The sequence below is a fragment of the Corvus hawaiiensis genome, chromosome 26 (genome assembly GCF_020740725.1).
Source record: "Corvus hawaiiensis isolate bCorHaw1 chromosome 26, bCorHaw1.pri.cur, whole genome shotgun sequence".
Classification (NCBI taxonomy): Eukaryota; Metazoa; Chordata; class Aves; order Passeriformes; family Corvidae; genus Corvus; species Corvus hawaiiensis.
This window is the reverse complement of record NC_063238.1, coordinates 3,812,106-3,835,445: the sequence shown is the minus strand read 5'-3', so window position 1 is coordinate 3,835,445 and position 23,340 is coordinate 3,812,106. Positions and strand designations below refer to the sequence as shown.

The 23,340-nt window shown below is 39.2% G+C and overlaps 1 protein-coding gene across 5 annotated transcripts in view; it reads left to right on the top strand.

Moving 5' to 3' along the window:
* PCMTD1 (protein-L-isoaspartate (D-aspartate) O-methyltransferase domain containing 1) overlaps positions 1 to 7,329 on the top strand; it is a 40,832-nt gene extending 33,503 nt beyond the window's left edge. For 4 of the 5 annotated variants that reach the window (XM_048286604.1, XM_048286606.1, XM_048286607.1 and 1 more), the window contains exons 5-7: positions 476 to 496; positions 1,511 to 1,634; positions 4,651 to 7,329. In XM_048286604.1, the coding sequence (XP_048142561.1) occupies positions 476 to 496; positions 1,511 to 1,634; positions 4,651 to 5,021 (516 nt within the window). In that variant the 3' untranslated portion in view covers positions 5,022 to 7,329. The remainder of the gene's footprint in view (positions 1 to 475; positions 497 to 1,510; positions 1,635 to 4,650) is intronic. The other variant, XM_048286608.1, reaches the window with a different exon arrangement.
* The last annotated feature ends 16,011 nt before the right edge of the window (positions 7,330 to 23,340 follow it).

Below are 23,340 nucleotides of genomic sequence, written 5' to 3'. Positions count from 1 at the left end.
CTAGTATGATAAATATGTAATTTAATTTATGCTTTGGAATATATATTTGACTAAGTTAATATTCAACTAACGATACCTTGATTTGGTGTATTGTTGCAATTAAGCAGATACTGATCTTTTTAATGAAGTCTTGAACCTTTTTCCCTTAAATTTGTAGGAAGGCATCAATAACATGCTTTTAACAGTCTGTTTCTTACTATCTCCTATGTGTTATACCGCCCGAGAACTGCTTTGAAATCTCATGCCACACAGACATTTTCAGTCAGTATTTCAAAACAAAGAAACTAGGAGAATTGATTTCAAAGAATACAAAATAACTGTGATTAGTGGGACATTGTAAGGGGAGGAAAAAAATGAAGGGAAAATACTACTTCATTCCCAGCAGTTTTCAGTGTTGCTTTTCCATGTTGCATTTAACAGACAGGGGCATATTATTTTAATAATGCTTCGCACTTTTATCACTTTTCATCCTTAGACCTCAAAAGGCTTCTCAATGGTAAGTATTATTCTCCCTGTTTTACTTATAGGGAAATTGAGAAAAGTACATCATGTGACTTAAGTTGATGTTGTCCTAAATACAGATAATTACTAAAGTGCTTGTTGATAAGCATGTTAGTTACTTTACTTTCAAAAAAGAATTCTCACATTATCTACCTGCTTTCTTAAAATACCAAAGGGATTTAAGCATAGCCTCCATGATTCAGTTCCTGGAGTTTCATTAAAAATTTCATTATTTATTCAACTGAGATACTGTCAGTTGAAATTGATGGAATCCAACTTAAAAGTAGTCACAATTTAAGAGAGAAATTGTGACTGTTTTTACCTTACATACAAGGTACATAGGGGCTTAGAGCATGTAAAGTATGAGGAGTAGCTATAAGATCTGAGATAATCTAGCTTGCAGAAAAACAATGAAGAAATGTTTGATTCTTGTGGTCAGGGGTGGAGAATTTACTTGATAGACAGGAGTCCAAGTCTCCTCACAGGTGCACAGCATACTGAAAGAGTGTTACAAATTGGCAGTAAGGGAGCTTTCTGCCTGCAAATAAAGAAAACAGTTTTTCATAGTAAGAATGGTTGAACACTACAGCAGGTTGCCTAGACAGGTGGGGAATCTCAGTCCTAGATCTTTTTTCACTTAATCGGAAAACCTTCTAATTTTACTTTGAAGTTGGCCCTGTTCAGGGAAGAGGTAGGACTCCAGAGGTTGCTTCTGATCTAAAGTGTTCTTTGATCTTTTGGAAAAATGAGAAAAAACGAAACTTACCTTAGTTTTTACCTTAGGGCCTTAGTTTTCCAGCTGCATCTCTTCCCGTTACCAAAAAGCCTTATTCAGTACTCCAGTGACCAAGTGATAGCAAGGATTATCAAAGTTCTTTCTGTTGATAAAACAGCCTTAATTTATTCATTTTGAAGCAAAACAAAATAGCAGTGTGTTTGAACACCAATCTGAATAGTACTGAGTATGACAAAATTGTAACCACTGATTTATTTTGGTTTTGTTTTGCAGCTAACACAGATCTTGAGAACAGGACAGAACACATGGGAAAGTAAGAATATCCTTGCTGTTTCATTTGCTCCACTAGTGCAACCAAACAGGAATGACAACGGCAAACATGACACTGTAGGACTGCGTAAGTTTGTGTTCCCTCCCTTTGGCTTGAAGCGATGTTACAGTGCATGATGTTGGAGGTCTGGAAGTTGAGAGGCTGTGGTGTAGAGACATTCCATTTAGCAAAGCAGTAGCTCACTGATCTGTTTTTGTGCTCCTGGTGCATGGTTTGTGTTGCTTCACAGTTAATATTCTGAATTTAAGTGATAGAATGTTTCTACCTTGTTTTTCTGGCCGCCTTTTCCTTTTAGGTTCAGCTTCTCTGTTACAGCAGTATAGATAAAATAGGCAGCTACTATTAGGTCCCTCATAGTGCTAACTTTCTCATGATCTACCAGAGAAAACCTTTTTTCTCTTCCCTCTGAAATGGAAGGAAGAGTCTAAACTGGGGCTGTGGTATGACAGAGTATTAATAAGCCCGAGTGTGCTTTTATGTCTGTCTGCAATGGTTATAGTCATACCTAGCTGTTTGTTATTAGTCATCAGGATTGGCTTTGTAGCTGCAATGCTTTGAGCAGAGGTAGTAAAGGTAATTAGAAAGTGTTTGGAAGTCCGCCTGTTGCCAGGATGGTAAGATAGGATGATAACAGGGAAGGACAAAAAGCTGATAGAGAAGAGCATAGAGTTGAAATTTTCTGTCAGAGTAGTCAGGGCTGGGAGAAGAATAATACAGAGCTTCCGTAGCACATGGGAAATTAAATAAACCAACAAAGAGCCTAAAAGATAACATCTTTTCTCTCCTCTTTTGATCTGTTAACAAGTAACTAAAGAGAACTGTCCCCTTTGTATGTTTCAAGTGCAAGTGTTTTTTAACTGTGTAAGCCCTTCAGGAGTCCAATCAGCTTGCATTGCCTGTAACTGCTGATCTGGCTTTTAATTTTGAGTGTTTGTGAGCTTGTTATGATAGTTACATTTACATTTTTTTATACAAAGTATAGAAGAGAATTCCCTTTATGTAATCTGTTCCTTTGCAGAAATAATTAATTTTGGTTGGTTGAACACTTGTTTCAAGCCCTCAGAAATCATTTCCTGAAATTAACTTACTAATACAAGATTATTTTTTCCTCCATTCCGTCCATAATAGGTTGTAACATATCTAGCAATGAAATACAGAGGTGGATAGTCAGACTTTACAATGATTTTATACAGTCTAATTCCCTAGAACAAAAGAGGATTTTCTATCAACATTCCTAAATTTTCAGAATGAGGATTGCGGACTGTGGACATTCAGAGCTGAATGCTAGTACAAGAAAGGTGTTTCCTGTGCTGCAATTTCAAAATGACTTTTTAGTGAGAAGAGGAAAAAAATAAGCAAATGTGGTACTGTTCGAACTATTTAAAATAAAAAAGTGTTGGAGACTTGAAGTTGCACTGTAAAATGAGATCAGAGAGATAAGCTTCTTTCCACAGCTCAGGCTGATCTGGTTTTATTTTGAAACTTAAAACATTGCGTGGGTGTGCTGGGTGTACGTGGAAGAGGTCGGGGGTGTAAAAAGCTTAAGAAATAAAATTTTTAGGTAATTTCTCTTTTATAGTAACATTGTCTATTTGTTTCAAATCCAAAGGCCTATAATTTATCTTAAAAGTTCAAAGTAGTCTAGTGAAAATGCTCCTTCTGTAAACTTTAGCCAGTGGTTGCAAATGTCATTACGAAGTAAACATGGAGTCTATGCCATACTTTGGACAACCCTTGAATGCCTTCTGACATATATGTAGTGTTTATATATAACTAAAATAACTCTCATATGTAAAATATCTGTCAGCCATGCTCAAAGTAGAGTCTTTTTTCCTGTAGAAAACTACAGAGGTGGTGTTAAAAGGTTTATCAATGTTTATCATTGTTTTATCAATGTAATTGGTTAGGATGCAGTTCACTGGTAGTAGGTAATTGGAAATACATGCACATTAAATATCCAAAATTTTGCATCCTGTTCCTCTTATTAAAAAATGCTTGCTTTTGTTATAATTGGCATACAATCTGCAATCATGGTTTGTTTCACCTGAACTTATAAACCTGTTCTGGATGGTTAGCTAGGGTTGTTGTTGAATTTTGAACTTTTGAGCTGATTTTATACTAAAGAAATGAGACACTTTTTCACACCCACCCCCCCCTTCTTTGGCATGACCTGAAATCAGTATTGTCAGTCTTAACATCCTTTCTGTCTCAGATAAATTAATTAGTCTGCAACTGAAGTCATTGTATGTGACAATAGATCTTGTTTCAACTACATTGGGAGCTTTTTTAGCTGAACAAATTTTCTGGAAGTGTAATTTTTGAAATTACTTCTTTACTAACTTGCTGTAGTCCCCATTAAGTGTAGGGTATTTTGTACAGGAAGGAAAGTGACAAGTAAGAAAGTTAAACAAGCTTTAGCTGTGGTTGGTGTGCTTTTTTTGGTTTTGTTTTCCTTGGAATTAGCCATCCATAGCTCATCTAGGGCAGGTGTCGAGTTACCAAGCAGTATTTTATCACCTGCCTGTCATTGGAAAACATAAAGTTTTGGCTTTTTCTTGCTTGTTGGTTTGGGGTTTTTTCCCCTTAGGACTTGAGTAATTTTAATTCCTCTTCTGCAAAGATATAGGTGGCTTATCTGGTTGGTCACCTGTGAATTAGACATGTCCTTCCCTCATCAGTTAGATTCAGTAGGAAGTGAGGAAAAGCATGGTGAGCAGAAGGAGGCAGACGAAAGGCATTTGCCTAAACAAATGTGACACAGAGGTAGAAATTGTTTTCCCACAACAGGATCTTAACAGTGGTAGCAGTAGGTGTCAAGATGTGCCAGGTGCTAAAAAGTGACAGTACTTGTATGATTTCTTATGTTTATTTTAGTGATCTGTACATGCTTTCTACTCCTGGACTGTGCCACAGGGTTTGTCAAGGTGATACTATCTAACCTTGTTTCATTTGCATATTGTATCATTCAGTAAATTTCAACTGAATTGTTTTTGAACATTAGTCTCACCACCTTGCAGCTAGTTTGGGGGTTTTTGCTAGAGGGAAATTTCACTTAGTGTAACTTACTTTTCTTTCATTCTAGCTCCATGTGCTGTTAGGAACCTCCAGGACCTAGCTCGAATATATATCAGACGCACTCTTAGAAACTTCATAAACGAGGAGATGAAAGCCAAGGGTATTACTCAGAAGGCTCCTCCAAAACGCAAACGCAGGAGATGTCGTAGACGCAGGATTAACACCTATGTGTTTGTTGGTAATCAGCTCATTCCTCAGCCTCTAGATAGTGAAGAAGATGAAAGAATGGAAGAGGATAACAAAGAGGAGGAGGATAAAGATCACAGTGAGGCCTTGAAGCCAGAAGAGCCTCCTCGAAATCTGTTGAGAGAGAAAATTATGAGTCTACCATTACCTGAATCTTTAAAAGCATACTTGACCTATTACAGAGAAAAATAACTTGTTTTAAGTAGAGATAATGCCTACTGATAGTTCCTTTATTCTTGAAAATGTAGCATTTATTAAGAAGTAGGTGGACAAATTATTATTAGTCTTTCATCAAGACTGAAGTACAGCGATAATGGTAACTTGTCTCTATCTTGTCTTTGCTACAAGGAAGACTTGCATTCGACAGTAGAATCCCTTTTTAAAAATCTATTTTTCTTTAAATTTTGAAAATGCTGTTTTAACTCTGATAGAAATATATATTCCATTATGCAGCACTAATCAATATTTTGCATGGTAAGTCTTTTTTGATCCCTAACAGATTTGTATTGATAAAAGGATGAGTGAAATTTTATATATGCTAAATAATTGGTTAAACATGTGCATCTGACTTGATGAGCAATTTGTCTGTATTTATTACTATTAGGGAAGCATTTTAAACATGCAGACACTTATCCTCTAATGTCCAAATCAGACCCTTTTAAAGTTTATTTTACTATGGCTTTGTTGCAATCATTATTACTATGTTGGTATAGATGTATTCCAACAACACAAGTGCAATAAATGTATACAGACACTGAATGAGCTGGCTTTAGTGAAATACGAAAATTCAAGTTCTGAAATGTCAGATGACCCTGCTACTTCTGTATTTATCTTTTGCCAAAAGATCTTGAGACAACTAACAGCTTCTCTCAGAGCCTTAAAGAAATACCATATTGAATAAGAAGCAAAGCAATGCTTACTTCAGCTCTGCTTATACTTAACTCCATTCTACACTGTCAGTATTTCTAACTAGAGGCAATTCCTCATTTTTGGGAAGTATAGGGCAGTACATTTTGTTTATTTCTAAAGCTCACAGCATTGAGTCAAAAGGTTTGGTAATGCAAGATTGTAATTTAGATTTCAGTCATCTATATTTACTGCTTTTAAGTAGAGGTAGAATTTCAACAAAGTTTAGTTTGTATTGCTTATTGGGATAGCTATAATAGTAGAAGTTAGAATTTGTTCAGCAAATGCACTTTAGTAAGTGAATTTTATACTTAACATGCATCTCCAAGAAGGTAGACTTGTGCCAGCCTATATTTTGTTTCTGAGCATGGCTCTTAGCACAAAAATATTTATAAAATCATACGCATCTTTGGAAACCTAAGAGTAGCAGTGCAACTGTGGGGACCCACAATAGTGCTGATTTAAATCCATCAATGATTTTTTTTTCCTCTTCTAGTTGTGAAGTTACTTGCAGTTCTCATTTTTAACTTTGCTTTTACCATCTTAATTTCTTCATTCTGTTGTAACATAACCATGAGGGTAAACAGTTTAGTAAGAACTTGGCATGATATGTATTAAAAACCACAATCATTGGAAACATATGCCTGTTACACCCAATGAAAAACATTCCTAGTGAAATATCCCCCATGATACATTTTATAATACTGGTGACACTTCTTTTTGTGTGAAACAATTAACAAAATAATCACATATTTCTAAAGCAGTAAATGTTCCTATTCCAAATATTTGTAACCAGCCAGTGTTCATATGGTCTAGCACTCCAATATTAACTTCAAAATACATTAGCATTTTATTCCATCTGAGAAGGAAGATCAGGCACAATCCCATGACACTGACTCTTTTTGGTGCATTTCATGCTGTAGTCCCTGTTTTTAAGGTACATCATAGTAATGTTTAATTGGAACTTCATGAAGGCCTGTTGTACCAGCATGTGGAGTTACTTTCCGCAATATATTTACTGTATAACTAAGGAAAAGTATTTGAAATAAATATTCTGACTTTATTCTAAAAGCAGGAAAACCTTATAAGAAATAGTTTTCCAAAATAATGATACTAATAAAGTAATTGTGATGCTTCAGCTATAAGAATTGAACATAATCTTGTTTTAAATGGGTTATTTTAGATGGAAGTTAAATAATCTGAAATTTGAAATGTTTGTCTCTTCTTTTCTTGGAATCTACATCCATAATCTCAAGAATGAGATTACTAAATATTACTTAAGTACTTCAAGGACTTTATACAGGATGCTTTTTGAGAAAAAATTTCTGCATTCTTTCATGCCTGTATACTTGGAAAAATGGACAGTGGATGACTTGTCATGAATCTTCAGTATGTAAGTTTTTTTTGGAGTCACTGAAAGAGAATGTTTCCTTTGTGTTTTATATGTGGATTTATTTTACACTCTTGAATTTATATTTACATAAATAAAAAAGTAGAAACGAAAAATTAATTAAAATTTAATTTTTGCCATCTCACTTGATGATGGGGACATTGTTGCAATAAAATGGTTTTTTGTGGTTTCTGCTTGCTTGAATTTCTGTGTTTCTGTGGAAGTATTTTCAGTTATTTGGAAATTCAGGTAGCAGTTGTTTCATAATTAGGTCAGTAATCTCTTAATAAAGGCTGGTTTTGAATTTCAGAAGTATATATTCTTGCTAAATTTTGTATTTTTGCAAAGGTTGAAAGATGAGATGTTATTCATGACACAGGGAAAGCTATTTTGGTCCCACACTACTTTTGGAGTACTCGTGTGGAGAGTTTCCTCTGGAGAGAGCCCAGAAGCTAATATATTGAAGCTATATACTGAAGAATATTTCCATGGTGTGTTTTTTTTTTTTCTTAATATTGAGGGGGTGGGTGGTTGTTTTTTTTTTTTTTTTTTTTGTCCTCAACTGAGCAGTTTCCTGGGTCAAAATAAATAAAAACTTGAAGGTAAGAGCCTCAAGGGTGGTGAGCAACAGTGAGTCACACTTCCTACTGCAACTCCTTCGGGATGCAGCTCCATTTTATTGCCAGTTGGAGGAAAGATGCAAGGTGGGTTGGGTAGGCTGATGAGCAGAGTTATAATTGTGGTCACTGTAAGGAAAGATGTGATGAATTGGAACTTCACGGGGGTTTCTCTTCTTTGATCTGGAGGGGGGCCCAAGACCAGTGCAGTCTTTTCAAAAGACATGGATTTTTAATCCCATGTCATTCAGGACAAACTGAGCAGCTGCCTCCCAAAAACTTGAAAAGAGCAGTTTTCATTGCAATGAGCCTGAACAGCTGTGCTTGACTGAGCACTCTGTTGCTTGTTCAGGTGCTGGCAACTTAAGTCTGTTTTTTTTTTTTAATTCTGTATTTTTTCTTTCTCTAAAGTACTTTTAAAAATGCATCTTTGCCTGTCAATTTGAAAACAAATAGGGAATGTAATAAAATGTGCTGTGTTCTGATTAAAGCTGTTTTAACTCATTAAATATTTATCCTTATGTCCTTAAGTGTCTGCTCCCATCATTCATGTAATTGAGTAAAACTGAAGGCTTTGTGTGATTTACTAATCAATTATAAAAGATAAAGGAGTGGTGTTCTGTGTTCTTCTCAGAGGTGTATATACTGAACTTCACTTTAATTAGCTGCTACTTATTTTGACAACACTTGAATCATGTATGAGGTGTTTTCCATAAACTTGATCTGAGAAGGTCATTGGAGTGTAACTGGAACAGTGAGGCTTTAAAGGTGTGTATTTCTTGAGCTGCTTTAGTAAAACAACTTCTCAGTAAAATCTAGATGACTGGCTTGGTCAATGCCTCTCTTGCTTCTGTAGCTTCACAGTGTATGTGTCAACTTGTTGAACTACTCTATTTAAGTAAAGCTGGCTTGTTTAGCCACAAGACTTGCACCATGTTTGTGGTCAGTATGGAAGCAAGAATCTAATGCTGATTTATCAGTGCTTTTCAGCATGATGGTAACATTTTCTTTCTAGAGTTTTCTGATTGTCATCCTTTGTATTCTGCAGTGCTTTAAAGAGAATTGTCAGGGGAGCAAAGGGAACTTGCACATCCCTGGTAAAGCTCTGTCCTCTTCTACTGCGAGGGAGGAGTCTATGTAATACCTTGCCAGGATATTTTACAAAATACTGTCATGCTGGAGAGAAGCAAAAGCACTTCATTGTTTTCTCTCACTTTTTCTTCATAAATTCATGACTAGCCATGAATTTAGGATAAAGAGAGAACAGAGAGCAAAATTACAGGTATCAGTACAGGCTAAATGCTGGGTGGTTTGGTTTTTTTTTAATAAGCATTTCCTTTCCATTTTGGTAGCCGTTTTATCCTGGCTGAAAAATAATTGATTAGAGTTTCTAACTGCTCTGCTGCTTACTTGACTGCATTCAATGGATGATCTCAACAAACTGAAAAATGTTTCTTGCAGGCAAATAGACCTGAAGAGTTAAATTGCAGTTCTTTAATACAGTAATACAATTAAAATTGTAGCACATGCTCTTCATTTCTAATCCTCCTCTTGGAGTTATGCTCAGTCTCCCTTTGTTTACCTTGAGTTTTAAATCCACAGCTTGCAACTGCTTGAGAGGGTAACACAGAGTTCTCTGCCTCTGCCGTCTTTTGTGGGCGGAATATTTTGTTCACGCTGATGGTTCCTTCCTACCCTCCTGGGATCTGCATTGGGAGTCATTTGTATGTTGGATAATGTGCTTTTTGTATCTTCATTCGTTGTTCTGCATCTCCAGCTTGTATTCAAGTTACCTGTATGTGGAATCTGCATTATGTTAGATACTATATTTTGTTGTTTCAGAGACCAGTTTTGTCAAGTTTGGGGTCTGCATATTTTTAAAACTGACTGTTCTAGAGCTGTGCGTAACTCTGGAATCTCCAGTACCAAGGTGGCCCACACCTGTGTCCCTTTGCTGCTTCCTGTGTCTCCATTTTTCTGCTCCCAGACCACAGCTGTGTTTTCTGCACTATAGCATTGCGTGAGAATGATAAATAGCTTATTCTTAAAATAACATTGACATGCTACTCTTATATGAAACTAAGCTTGTGCCACACAAGTGTAGGAGAGTGAAAGGTTATCTATAGACAACAGGTCAACCAGAGAGACTGAAGTGTTTGTCCTGCCATGGGCAATGTCAGTGCTGTACATAGGAGAAAGCTACACAAGCATGAAAAGAAGCTTTCATATCTCGACTCAGTAATTAAAAAGCATTTTTTTCAGGGCTGGAACAGGAGCAGGGATAAAGGAGAGATGGATAATTGGTATGGGGGAAGTTACTGGTAAATAAATGGTAGTGAGAGATCAGTTTATATCATAAAATTAGCTGCAAGTTTTGATTCCTCTTCAAAAATCTTCCATTTCTGCCATTTACCAGGTCTGTACAATCCATAGTCTTTGTATATGTTAGCTTGAAAGGAGATTTTTGCTCTGTGTTTTAACCACTTTAAATACCTGATTTAAATCTTTCTAACCTTATTGTTTGTCTTGGCCTTCAGTTTTCCCTTTACCAACTGGCACAGTGTTATTTTGTGATGTAGTCAGTAAAAGCAACCCTCTAAAGCACTGCTTTTGTACTCCGCTCCACATATCACAAATTCTCTTCGGCTGACTTTCCATAATCTGTTAACAGCAGTGCCCTTTTTAGATCAACAGCCTACTAAACTAAGTTTGTTATTTGTGGCACTTCACTTGTTCTAGCTTGTTTTTCTCCAAACTTGACGTGTCTGTTTTCTACACAGTTAAAAGTTGTACATCTTTGAAAAATGCTTTTTACCTTACTGAAGAATTTCATCTAAAACCCTGTGTGTAATCAAGGACACCAGAAGAGGGCAGCATTGCCTTTCGGGAACGAAGGCTGGGTGCTGGCACCTGTTAAGAAAGACAAAAAAATCTACATTGATATTTTTATAGTGAAATATTTCTTTGAGTAACTTGCTTAGATACAAACACACATTTGTAAAATGTAGAGTCAGTCTCAGAAGAGTCTTTATGACTTCTCCAGATAAATTTCTGAAATTCCTGTGTTAGGTGTATAGTATAAAAGGTTTTTTCTGGGTTGTGCTTTAATGCAATCCGAGACTTTCCAGAAGTGATGGTGTGGATAAAGCCTTTCACTCATAACCATTCAAGGTACCACACTGCAAAAGGGTCAGTAAGGGTTTGACTAGCTGTGTAATTGGGCATTTGATGCCTTCAGCTGCCAAAGTTATTTTGGACTTCATCCTAATGCCTACTTAAGACCTTTTGTTGAGAACTGGACATCTGGGCAGATGAGGAAAGCACACCTGCGCAGAAAACTGCCATGGCTGACACACCCTGTGTCTGTGCATGACTTACAGACATGTAATGCAGTAGCTGCTGTTCCTGCTGCACAGTGCTGCTGCTCATTTCCTGCTTGGAGCAGAGGCATAGGCTGGGAAGCCAGAGTTGTGAAACAAATACACATTTTATGTTCTGAAGCCTGTAGAACTATAGCCTGGCCCCTGCAGGACATTTCCCCGAGAAGGAGGTGTAATCTGAAGGAAAGTGCCTCAGAACTGTGCTTGCTGCTGTGCTGCCCAGGGCCCCAGCAAGACTGTTGTGTACCTTCCAGATACTCAAGCTATGCCACAAACAGATCCCAACCCTACCTTCAGCATTTTCAGCAACAACCAACCTCACTATCCAGCAAGCTGGCAGCTTTTCAGTCCGAAGAGCTTATAGTCTCTGACAGTTGTTGATTTACTTTCTGAAAACTGGGCAAAATATGAAAAGGTGGCCAAAAAAGCAAGTGTCATATTTAAGGCATAAACCCGATCTATCATACTGTTTCCACAGCTTGTTACCAGTTTTGCTAATGATGCCAGTGCCGAGATGAGCATTGGCAACAATCTTGCTCAGATGCAGTTTCAATTTTTCTTGAAAAAAACAATAAAACCAGCACATTTCTAAACAATTGTAATAGCAGAGGAAGGACATGAATAGTGAATGTTCAAAGGCCAGAGTGGGGATTTGCAGGGGCACAAATGTTGTCAGGCTTGTTAGCCCAAATAGCACTGTAGCGGGTTGAGTTTGAAACCGGGCGGAAACGCCAATTAAATGTAGTGGTTTTGATTCAAAATATTAATTATTTACTTATTTTCCTTCTGTGAGATAAGAATTAGGAGAAAAGCAAAGCAGGCACAAACCTTAAACAGTTGCAGTACAATGAAAGAGCTTTATTACTAACAGAATTAAAAGTAAAGAGAAAACAACAAAACAAAATTAAAGTAAATCCCTCCCCCCCCCCCTCTTTCCAGCACTTCTCTCCTTTTATCCAGCTCACACAAGGGATAACAGAACATGGGATGTTAGTCAGTGTTGCAGTTCCTGAAAAGTCTCTCTCTTATGCTTAAGGAAAAAAGGGTTTTCCTTCAGTTGCACGTGGTTCCCAAACTGCCACCAATAGCAGACCCACCCGGAAACAAACAGTCTGCTGTGTGTAGAACATCTCTCCCATGAAGAATTTCACAGTTCTTTCACACTACAGAACATGGGCCATCACATGGGGTTATTCATCTTTTTAAGGATAAGTTATTTTGGCCTGCACACAGAGGCTTTTCTTCGCCACAAGTCTCTAACAGCCTCTTACTACTTCTATATAGCCTGGCATAGGCACTCTTCACAAACTTCATAGGCACACGTTGATTCTCCACCCCCCCCCCCCCGCCCCCATGTTCTTCAAATGGATTAAAGAGACAAACAGTTTGTGGTATTACAGTTTCTTACCACGGCATGCAAGAAGGTTTCTTTTAAGCTGCGCGCCAGAATCGCGGCACCGCCCTCTTTTCTCCCGTCGCCATGCTCAGCTCCGTCCCACGTGACTCACTTCTCTTTCTCTCTGACTCTGAAGCCGCCATGTTGAAGAGTGTTCTTGTTCGGGCTTTACGGTGGGGAAAGCCTCGCTCCCTCTGTGCTGCTGGCTGCGTGGTGTCCTCTTCAGTTCAGCACGGAGTGTGCTGGCTGCAGACAGGAGGCTCTGCCGGCTCCCGCTGGCTCCGCCGGCTCCGCATGGAGGGGAGAGGGACCCGCCTGTCCCCAGAAGCCGCGCTGGATGGGTTTAGCTGTGAGCAGTCCATGGCTGGTTTTAGCTGCCTGCGGCTCTGGGACAGTCCCCCTCAGTGACCCAGGGTCCGTGCCGCGGCGTTGGGAAAGGGGGAAAGGGGCAGTGGCCGCGGCCCGGCCCGGCGGGGCCTGGAGGCTCGGAGCCCCCCCACCTTCCAGCAGGCGAGCTCCGACCAAAAAGGGAAGTCCCACCTTTCCGTGCCGTTTAAATATGTAAATTGTGAGAAGCGTAATTGGTCTTAAAGACTGTCCATCAACTCAGGGTCAACCCAACACAAGCACAAAGTGCCACTAAACATATGAGATGCGGGAAATGGGTAATGAGCTGTCTCCTTACGAAAACCTCTAGTGCTTCATTCCATGGCTCTTCTTTTCTACTCCCCAAAGTAGGGATGGTATGAATATGTTGTACAAAGGTGTTACAGGATTGCCATTCTAAGTACTGCACTAAGTGACTTCTCCACATTGAGGAACCAGGATTTTAGGTTTTGTTTAATTCTTACTAAATCTTTTTAATTATGACATGCAACTCCAGGACCTTTTCTTGCTTCAAGAAATTTGGTTTAAAAATAAAGCAGACTATTTTCCCTTTGAACACAAAAGTATATCACATTTTTAATTTTTTTTTCCTTTTTTGTGGAGAAGGCAGTGATAATGATGTGATACTAACTTGAGATTTAAAAATCAGTAGATCATATAGGCAAAGGTCCACAATGGTGTTCAAGTGTCCGGTTGCCTCTTGAGGTACCTCAAGTAAAATATTGTATGTCCATAGCTTCTTAAGTGCTACCTCAAATTCCCACCTGCTTGCTTTGGGGTTTAATGTAACTTAATTGCCACCCAAGTCCCAACAAAGGATCATGGAGCAGCTGTTTCCTGGTTCAGTTTGTCCTGATTATGCCTTTTCCTGGTCTTAAGAGTCAAACATGGTTAGAAGGGAAAAAGGGATTTTACCTCAGTACTTATTTTAAGGACCCTTAGGTGTACCACGTCCAGGTGGAATGCGCCAAAACGCACACTGCAATGCACACCCACAATAGATCGGGCATAACATTATAGGTCTTACTAATTAGCATATCTATCAAAGATTCTCCAGTGAGAGGCTCGAGTGAGCTCCTCCTCCCCAAGGAACCTTCCCCTGGATGGTTCTATCTCAGTTTACGAAATGTGTTCTGGAGAGGACCTTGGGGTCTGGGGCACACTGATCCCTAACTACGAGGCTTCCAAGATGTTTAGTCTCCTAGCTTGACAAGTCCAAGAATGTAGGCAAAAAGCACTAAGAATACAGAAGTTGTAAAAAAAGTATAACAGGGGTATAAAAGAAAAGGCAAAAAATCTTCATGGCATCACTGAAAGCCCAAAACACTCCTGCTGGATTAGGCCTTGGAGAAGGTGAATGAAGCTATTGCAAACAACACCAGATACTGGTGCAAGTGCTCTCACAAAACCAGGAAGACAAAGGTATTCAATGAAAATTCCCCTGTGACAGGTAGGAAATCTAAATTCCATGTTGGGAGAATTTGTGGAAGTGAATTACAATCATCTTTTGCTCTCTTAGACTTCAATATATGGGGCAGGTTTTATTAGTTCCCATGCCATCATGCTGACTGTTGTGAATCCCATGCTGTCCCCACAAGTTATCTCAGATGTGTGGTGGACAGGTAGCAGGACACCAGGTCTCAGTTCATCTGTTTAACCCTTCTGGGGAAAAGAAGTCCCACTGTGGTCTTGGCACCACACAGCAAAACTTATATTTGCTTGCATGTGCTCTGTGTTAGGTTCAAATCTTACCTTTTTTTTTCCCCTCTCTCCAGAAATTATAGTGTTTGTAAGTGAACTGCCTTTAATGATGCAGCCTTGCTTTGCTGCTAAGCTGTTTGGGGATTTCAGGATCAGTATTAAAAAAGAGATTGAAAAAGCTATTGAAAGTGTTTAGTCACAAACAAGAATGGCAAAAACACCAACTATGCTGCTTTGACAATTCAATTTTTAAAGCTCTGTGTCAAAGCAATTTCCTAATTAGAACTTGGGGATATGGCTAAGAATAGATGATAAAACCTTTAATGAAAATAGCTGAACAGTAAGCTTCTCACTGTATTGTTCTCTGACATCCTAGAAGTAAATATTTTAGAAACTTTCCCTCAGAGTAGAACAGACAGAATAGAAATTTCTGACTTGGATTTTACCTATAACATCAATGATGCGAGCACAAAAAGCAGTAGTCTACTTAGGAGTACCTGAAAAAGATAAAATCCTGATTCCATTCAAGTCGGTAAGGACTCTGCTGTTGCCTCCTGGCTGCAAACAGGTAAAACAGATATGCAGAGATGGGGAGGAAGGAAGGGCTGTGGATGCCCCCAAAAAGGGATTGGAATGAACTCACAGTCACTAAGTGGTGATTTGGCCACCAGTTCCTGCTTTTTATGGGGTCTGGCCAGCCCTTCCCCAGCCAGGGCTCAGAGTCTCACCATCACCATCTCACCCCAGTACAGCGTATTTCCCTCAGGGGAGCAGGGAAAATATTAGAAAACTGTTCCTGTAGTAATTCAACTACTGAGGAAAGAAAGTGCTGGCATTTGCACTTTTTTCATGAGAAAGGAGCAGTACAAGCCTCTATCAGGTGAGTGCTCAGCCCCTTCAGTCTCAATGAAGATAAATGGTCAGACACAATGAAATACCCTGCTCCTGGAACTGTAATATTTCAGATCTGCCCTCCAGTCCCACCTTTTCTTCAGCATTTCCTTTTAGCTGAATACAGTCCCTAGCCTTTGCAGTTCCCCTGTGCCTTGGCTCCAGCCTCAGTTTGGGGGCCTTACAGAGGGGAGGGTGCCTGCTTAATGCATATACCATGCATATCCTAAAATCTGCTGTTAAAAGAGCTGACTGGAGGTGGCGAAAGTGCTGCAGTGGAATAGCTCTTTGGCATGAGGCACAACAGCAGTCTGGGAATAAATATAGATGCTCTACGCTGTGATCCAAGGGAACAATATTAATTTCCTCTGAAGATGCCAGTCTATTTCCATGAAAATGCAGAGCTGAAAACAAAGAGCTCGTCTCCAAAATTTTCTTCAAGCTTTTAAATGCTGCCTGGCAATAGGAGCATTTATCATCTGTATGCAAGATGTCCGGAAGTTAGGGAGTACTATGCAATGCTTATGCTAAAACTGAGATCTAAGTTGCTTGGCAGATCTGACCACAAATTTTGAATTCTGTCAGCAGATCTGAGGAAACAGCCTATCTTAGTAAGAGGGATGGAAAAAATCTGAGTGGAATTGAAGATTCCTTTCCTGGTCTGTAGGTTACCATACATGTCATTAGCCCATGCCTCAGTTTACCCATTGGGAAAACATGCATTGTGTCACTTAACCCCTTTGGCAAATGCTTTTACAAGGAGAACTTCTTCCCTATAAAAAGAATTTTGTTATTTAAATGAAACCTTACCCAGCTGGCCCTAGATCCTGGTGCAGGACAAACCAAGTCAGTGATCTGCTTTCCTCCTGGTTTCTTACTGGGAAGGAACAGGGAAAGGCAGCAGTGAAGGAAGAATGAGCAAGAGCAAAAGAGAAGGGAGTAACCTGCCCATTCTACAGAGAATGTGATGTAGCTTTTAGGCTCTGAATCTAGATAGCTTCTTGCTTATCACAGCCTGAGACTGATACTGTCTCTGAGGAATTCTGGAAGCAGACCATATTTGGCAGATTTCCTCTTACAAGACAGTTTGGCATCAGTAATATTTCCTCCTTTTCCTGTAGGCTTGTGCACAGCTGAGTTGTCCAGCCTTGCTTTCATTACTTTCCAGGGGAGGAGAAGCTCTTCCTCTGCTTTCTCTTTCCCTTTAAAAAGTCACAGAAGAACCTTGAAATGCTTGAATTTCTGGATATATCAGCAGTGAAAGTGCAGCAGCTCCAAAGATCCTAGTGCTGGCAGGACTTCTGAGCAGAATAAAAAGCAGCAGCAGGAGGACAAAAAATTGTCTGCTTAACTGAGAAGTGCTTGTTTCCTGCACCACATGGCTGCATCAGGTGCCCTGGCTGAACAAAAAAGGTGCTGGATACTTTGCTAGTACAAACAGTAGGTAATGTCCAAGGTAATGTCCTTATGTCTGAGGAAGCTGAAGCATAGCTGATGGCAGGCTTTAGGCCACACAGAGCAGTTGCTGGTGGAGGAGGCTGTTGTGCATTTGAAGGTTTGGGATTTGCTGGCTCTCCTTGCCAGGATACCTTTATCTCTGCTCACAAAACAAGCCTCCCACACTAGTTTTCAGAGCAAACTTCACTGCACAGCCAGTAATGGCAGATGGTTTTCAGCTTGATTACTTCTACTGTCATTTAGTTAAGGTTCCCACATGTAATTTTTGCTCTCCTTATGTTTGTACATTAGAAGGGGATGCTTGGAAATGCTTGTTTTGTGGGAGTGTAATATGAACAAGAAACACTGGATAATGATTACAGCAGCATGGGATTATCAAATTACTATTATTTTAGACTGTGTGTTTGTAATCAGTTAGACTTTTGAGCCTGCCACCTCCTTGTGAACTGTTTAAAATCAAAATTAGTTTGATTGTAACTGATTAAAACTATTGTGGTCAAATATGCCTTGTTTTCCTGACCAGTTCTGTGTGTGTGTATGGGATGATCTGAGTCAGGTGTTTGTCTTCAGGAAAGAGTTACAGCGTCTCTGAGAACTTTGTAATCATTTTTCTTGTCTTTATAGCCTTAATAGGGATCTGTCTGATGCTTTTTTGGAGCCTGGGAAGCAAGCTCCAAATAGAAGGGTGAAAAATGGAGGGCAGGAAATTTTAGGGGAATGAAAGAGCTTTGGGTTGGATTTGATCACAATTTAATTAATCTTCTCAAATACAGTATATTACCTGAAGCTGCTAAGCAGTAAGTTTTATAGCCACAACACTGTGTGAAGTTCCTTCAAATTCTCTTTCCTGAAGCTCAGATCAATGAAAATTTCACCCTCTCACACCCACTTACTTCTTCTGAAAAAGAAAAGAGCAATTTACAGTCACAGCACCTACCTACAGCTGGGTGCTGGAGGCCTTAGTAAAGAAGTGAAGTCATCTGTGGATTATATTGGCATTAAGAGATGAATTACAATATGATTATCAAAAACATTGCTACTGCAGGTACTGGTCGAGTCACTGATCATTCATGAAGGGCCCACATGTTGAGCTCACTGCACAGTCCGTGCACCAGCTGACAGCTTGAAGTCAGACCCTGCCCATCACTCCTGCATGAGGGAGCCTCTTCTGTGGAAATTTCCTATGGAAATTCTGCCTGTGTCTTGAGCAGCACAATTTGCCCTGTCAGAGCCAGGGACCTGGCAAGGTGTTATCCACAAGCTGAAAGAAATGTGGAAATGTGTAGTGCAGGGAGTGGAATAGCACTGGGAAGACACTACATATGATGCAGTATGGAAGAGAATGGGGGAAAAGTATGTTGAGAAAATCACTGAAATGTTGTTTCCTCAGTGGATGCCTATGAGTGTTTTTTGGTCAAGAGTTGTCACTTGGGAGGGCACCAGCCCCCTCCAGGCTGAGGCATATGAGGAATCTACCACCTACCATAATAATCATCATTGTTGCATACCTTCCACAAGAAGGAACATGGTTTTATCTTGGCAGTTCTTTTTATTATTGGTGCTGTACAATTAATCAGTGCTTTGCACAATATTAATGGGGGATCTTAAAAGATAATTAAGGCTATGTTCCCCATAAAAGGTGGATTACTGTGGTGGCCGATTGACCAGCGGTACAAAAGACAGAGAGAGCTTTTTGGTAAGACAGTCTCTGGTGCCAAAGACTTATGGGTTATGGTGAGGGAAAGGAGCCTCTGCCAGGATGCCTTGTTTGGTTATGGTAATGTACCCCAGTTCTGCTTCCCCGATTGGCTCCTGGTGTTAGCCACAGCCCTGTACTTAAGCTCGAGCTGTCACATGTTTGGGGTCATTTGCCTCTAGAAACCTTCTCAAGTTGTAGCAATAAGCTGCTTTCTGTGGAACTCTAAGCAAGGACCCTTCTCAACTCCTTGCTGTCGGCTTAATATTACTGAAGCCATCCCTGCATCTGTGTGCTCATGTATGTGAGCCATGGAGCCACAGGAGACTCAGTAACAGAATACATGTAGGAAATGGAAACCTCTGGGAGCAGAGAGATTTATTTTAAAATATTTAAATTAATTTAATGGTAACAAAGGTTTGCAATGTGTTATAAGAAATGAGTTGAACTCCTACAGTGTGCCATTTTTCAGGCCTGTGACCTGCGAAAAGAAGATACAAGTGATAAAACCTCTGCTCTGGAACATATCTACTTACCATAAATAAAAAAAAATCACCCAGCCCTGAAAATATACCCACAAGCACACTAGGTAAGGGTTGGTATGCATGTAATTGTCCCTGTTTACTTATTTACTGATTTAAGCTGTAACCTTATTCTGTCAAAGTGTACAAAAACTAGGGCTGTTTAAGGATAAGCTAAATAAACTAAAATTAAATGCAAAACTACATCTGCTTGAAATTTTATCCATTATCTTCAGTATTAACCTGGCTACACATACACATTGCATGCAGTATAGTCCCTCAAAGAGCATGAACTCCCATAATAAACTAAGCAATGCCTAAATCTTCTGCTTTTTGCAATGGATCAGAACACTGGAAGATCTAAAAATCTTGGTAATAAACACAGGGGTTTTAGATGCAAAATAGCTGCTTGCTAACAGAGAGTCTAACATTGTCTCAAATGTTTCAGATGAGTGCTCTGCATTGTTGCAATATGTTGTGCAATCCTCTGGTGAATTGTATGGGAATCTGTATAGAAGATAAACACCAACTAAAGAAAAAGTCAAGAAAGTGCAATACGTGGTTGGCATTTGAATGTAGGCAGTGCTTTGTCAGACATAAATTTTAAATACTTATTTGAAAGTTGGGGTTTTTTCCTGTTTTAGGATTCCTTTCATATATTGTAGAATCTCTCCTATGTATTGTATCTCTCACTTGGATTGTGTCAAGTCCATGTTTGATCTATTCCTAGCATGTTTTGCTTGGTGTAGAAATGAAGAGTTTGCCTATTCCTGTGAAGCAATGATACAAAGTGTAAAAAGAGTAAGGATGGTCAAAAAGTTGCTTTCCATCTTGAACAAATAACGTCTTTTTTGTCAATGACAAAATAGGATTTGCTTGAGATTTGAGTTTTCAGTCCAGCTAGAAGTTAACTTTTCCTTAGCAGGAAAGGGCATCAAATATAACTTTGTTTTTCATGTTTCAGATGATATGTCTAAAGTTGTGATCATCTGTTGGGGGGTTTCTTTCTTTTATTTTGTGCTGTTATTCATTGAGCTGGAAACCCTTTCAGTGTGGACAAACATTTTTTTTGTGTGTATGAGCTGAAACTACTCAATTGTAGAAATGTTGTGGGATTGGACCCAATTTGATCCCTGGTTTCTTGCATAGAGTCTGTGTTCTTCATCCATCCCTCTTTACCTGATGTCTTGTCAAATGTTCCACTCTCTGATAGCCATTCAAGAATGTATTGGGCATTTTTCAGTCTATTAATTATGTCTAATTACAAACCTTCCTGCAGCTGAGCAATGTCTTGTCACAAGCTTATCTGAACTGACTTTAGAAACAAAGGAAGTGTGGATGGTGTCTATCCAGCCTGAAGGTTTTTGCTTTGCAGTTTACAGTTTGTTATGAACATTCCTGACATCTTACCTCTCTAAATTGAAAGGAAAAAGCAAAGAAGACATGAGAGTTTTATAATAGGAGTTCCCGATGCTCAGGTTTGAGGTCCATCAAAAAGATCAAGTTTGGATTGCAATTGTTTTTTCAAGGGAGCATGCTAACAAAAGTGGCATGCTCTTGTTCTTTCAATGTCTATTTAGTTTTATGGTATCATGTGGCTGCAAAGATTTGCTTTGGTACTGCCAGTGTCCTGGATTGTGGGACAGCTTCTCAGACATCTCTCAGGAGATGTGGGATGCTACGGCAATGCATGCAGAAACTGGTCATGTTTATGCTTAAAACTTCTGTAGGTACCTGCTCAGATCTCATTCTGTAGTTCTTAGCAGTGAGATTTGGCAGAGGAGCAGTTTTGTCTCCCCTCCAACATCCTATGACAATTCTAAGGCTTTCTGAAAGTATTTGTGACGTCAGGTTTAAACTTGGCAATTTTGTTTTAGAGAACTAATAGAGCATTTTGTTAAATATTTCCCTGTACCTTTTAAAAATGTCTTTTTCCAGGGTTTTTGGTTGGTTGGTTGGTTTTGGTTTGGGGATTTTTATTTGTTTTTTTTTTTGGTTTGGGTGTTTCTTTTTGGTTTGGTTTGAGTTTTTTTGCTTTTCTTTGTTGTTTGTTGGTTTTGTTTGGTTGGTTGGTTTTTGTGAGGAATATCCTATTCTTTAGTGTAAGAACAACTAATCTTCAGAATGGTTTTAAATCAACAAGACCTAAGAGGCTCCTGCTCTCATCTTTCCCAAACCATACCTGAAAAATACTGTGGTGCATGCAAGATTTTAATCTACAGATTCAATTTCTGTTCATGAAAATCTAGTCATGCAGGAAACCATTAGAGGAAATTGAGCTACTAGTAATAATGAACCCACTCATACGAGTCAAATTTAAAGAGCATAATATGAATACCTGTGAGGAAACTTGAAGTATACTTCTGTATACCCTTTGCAGGCATTGTGTGCTTCTGAGCTCATGCTAGATTTCCCTAAAAACCTCCACCAATTATAAAAATCAAAGCATCAAGAAATAAAGAGGTTTTTTTTTCAAAACAATTTTCAGCAAACAATTCCCTGTTGCAGTGCATGTGGCAGTGGCCCCTGCAGCAGAGCATTCAGAGGACTGGTGGACAGGCCTCCAGAACACAGAGGTCTGATTCTCACCCCGTGGTTACGGCAAGTTCCCATGTTCCTAGTGGTTCTTAGTTTATATGTTTTAAGTTTATTGGGTCAGGAATTCTCCATCAAGTTTTATGCATAAGCTCATGTTTATGCATTTCTCTTAATTGCTTATGTATTAGTTCTGGAAAGTTGTCCCTTCTTCTACGCCCCATTGGTTGGTTCATGTAATTCCCTCCCTTAAGTTATCTCTATTGGATAGTCCTCTGTTAACTCCTCCTCATTCAATCCCCATTGGTTGTTTACCGTTGTTCCACCCCTCTATAAAATGCTGTGCTCTCCCCTTTTTGCTGGTCTTTGTCCCTGGACCTTCCACTGGCAGTAAATCGGCTGGAACCTATACAGAGATACCTCTGTCGTCCTTTGCTTCTGCCAACGCTTTTACACCACCTTTGTTTGGGGCTCGCTCCTTGCGAAGGAGCCAGCTTTCCTTGCTTGCTGCAGCTGACAGCTTTCCCTGCTTGCTGCAGCTGCCAGCTTTCCCTCCTTGCTGCAGCCGACCCCTGCCTGCAGCAGCAGAAGCCAAGGATGTCTCCAGCTGGACGCTGTGCAGCCCCAACAGTATCAATTCTCCACTCTCCACTTTAGAGAAGTTTCTTCTTAGTGCTTCCATGTTTCTTAGAAATCTATTTTTCACTCTACTTTTCCCAGGCTGGCAACTTGTTTCCTTAAAAAAGCTGAAGGAATAATCTTCTCCTTCGTCAGTGAGAGCTGGCTGCTTATCATCGCTGCCTTTGAAAAGCCGTGTGGAACAGTCATCTGGTTTGCTGCAGTTGTAGCACTAATGAACTGCAGCTGATGCCTGGGATGTGCAGCCTGTCGTTCATGAAGAGCACAGAAAATACTTCCAACATACTCAGCAATGTCACTTTGAAAAGCATTTAATGACACATTTCCTTTTGCAATATATAGCCAGAAAAGTTTCGTGCAAATATGCAGGGAGAGATGGATAGCAGAGGAATCTTGGGACTTTGCAAGAGAATCCTTCCAGTGGAAAAAGAAAAATATTTTAGCAAAACTTTGCAGTTTGACTATTCTTGTAGAGAAATATATTGCATTTTTACACTCTGTTCCTTTCACGTGTACTAAACTGAGAACATATTTTATTGTATAGAATAGGGAGAAGCATAGTTTATTTTAGTTTTTATACGATTCACTGGAAATTATTTAAAGAATGTTGTTTCAGAGCATCATTCAAAAATTGTCAGTTACAATGACAGCTAGTAATGATCTATAAAATTATAAACTCAGTTTCTGGGTGCCAGTGTTATGTTGTTATGAGCTAACTGTTTAATAAGTTCCTCTTTGTCATGACTTTTCTTTATGCTTAGTTTGTTACTGCGTAGCAGTGAATCAGGTCCATGGAATGTATATAAATGAAATAAAGGTTCTTGGAATAATTTTGGGCTGGCTGCTCTTTGGTACAAGAAGAGTGAAAAAAATTTTCATCAGGCTGTTATCCAGTTTCTAAAAATTGACATACGGGTTATCACACTGGTCTTTTATTAGACTTTTTTTTTTTCTTTTTCTTATAATACTGGCCCAGTTGTAGATAAATCCTATA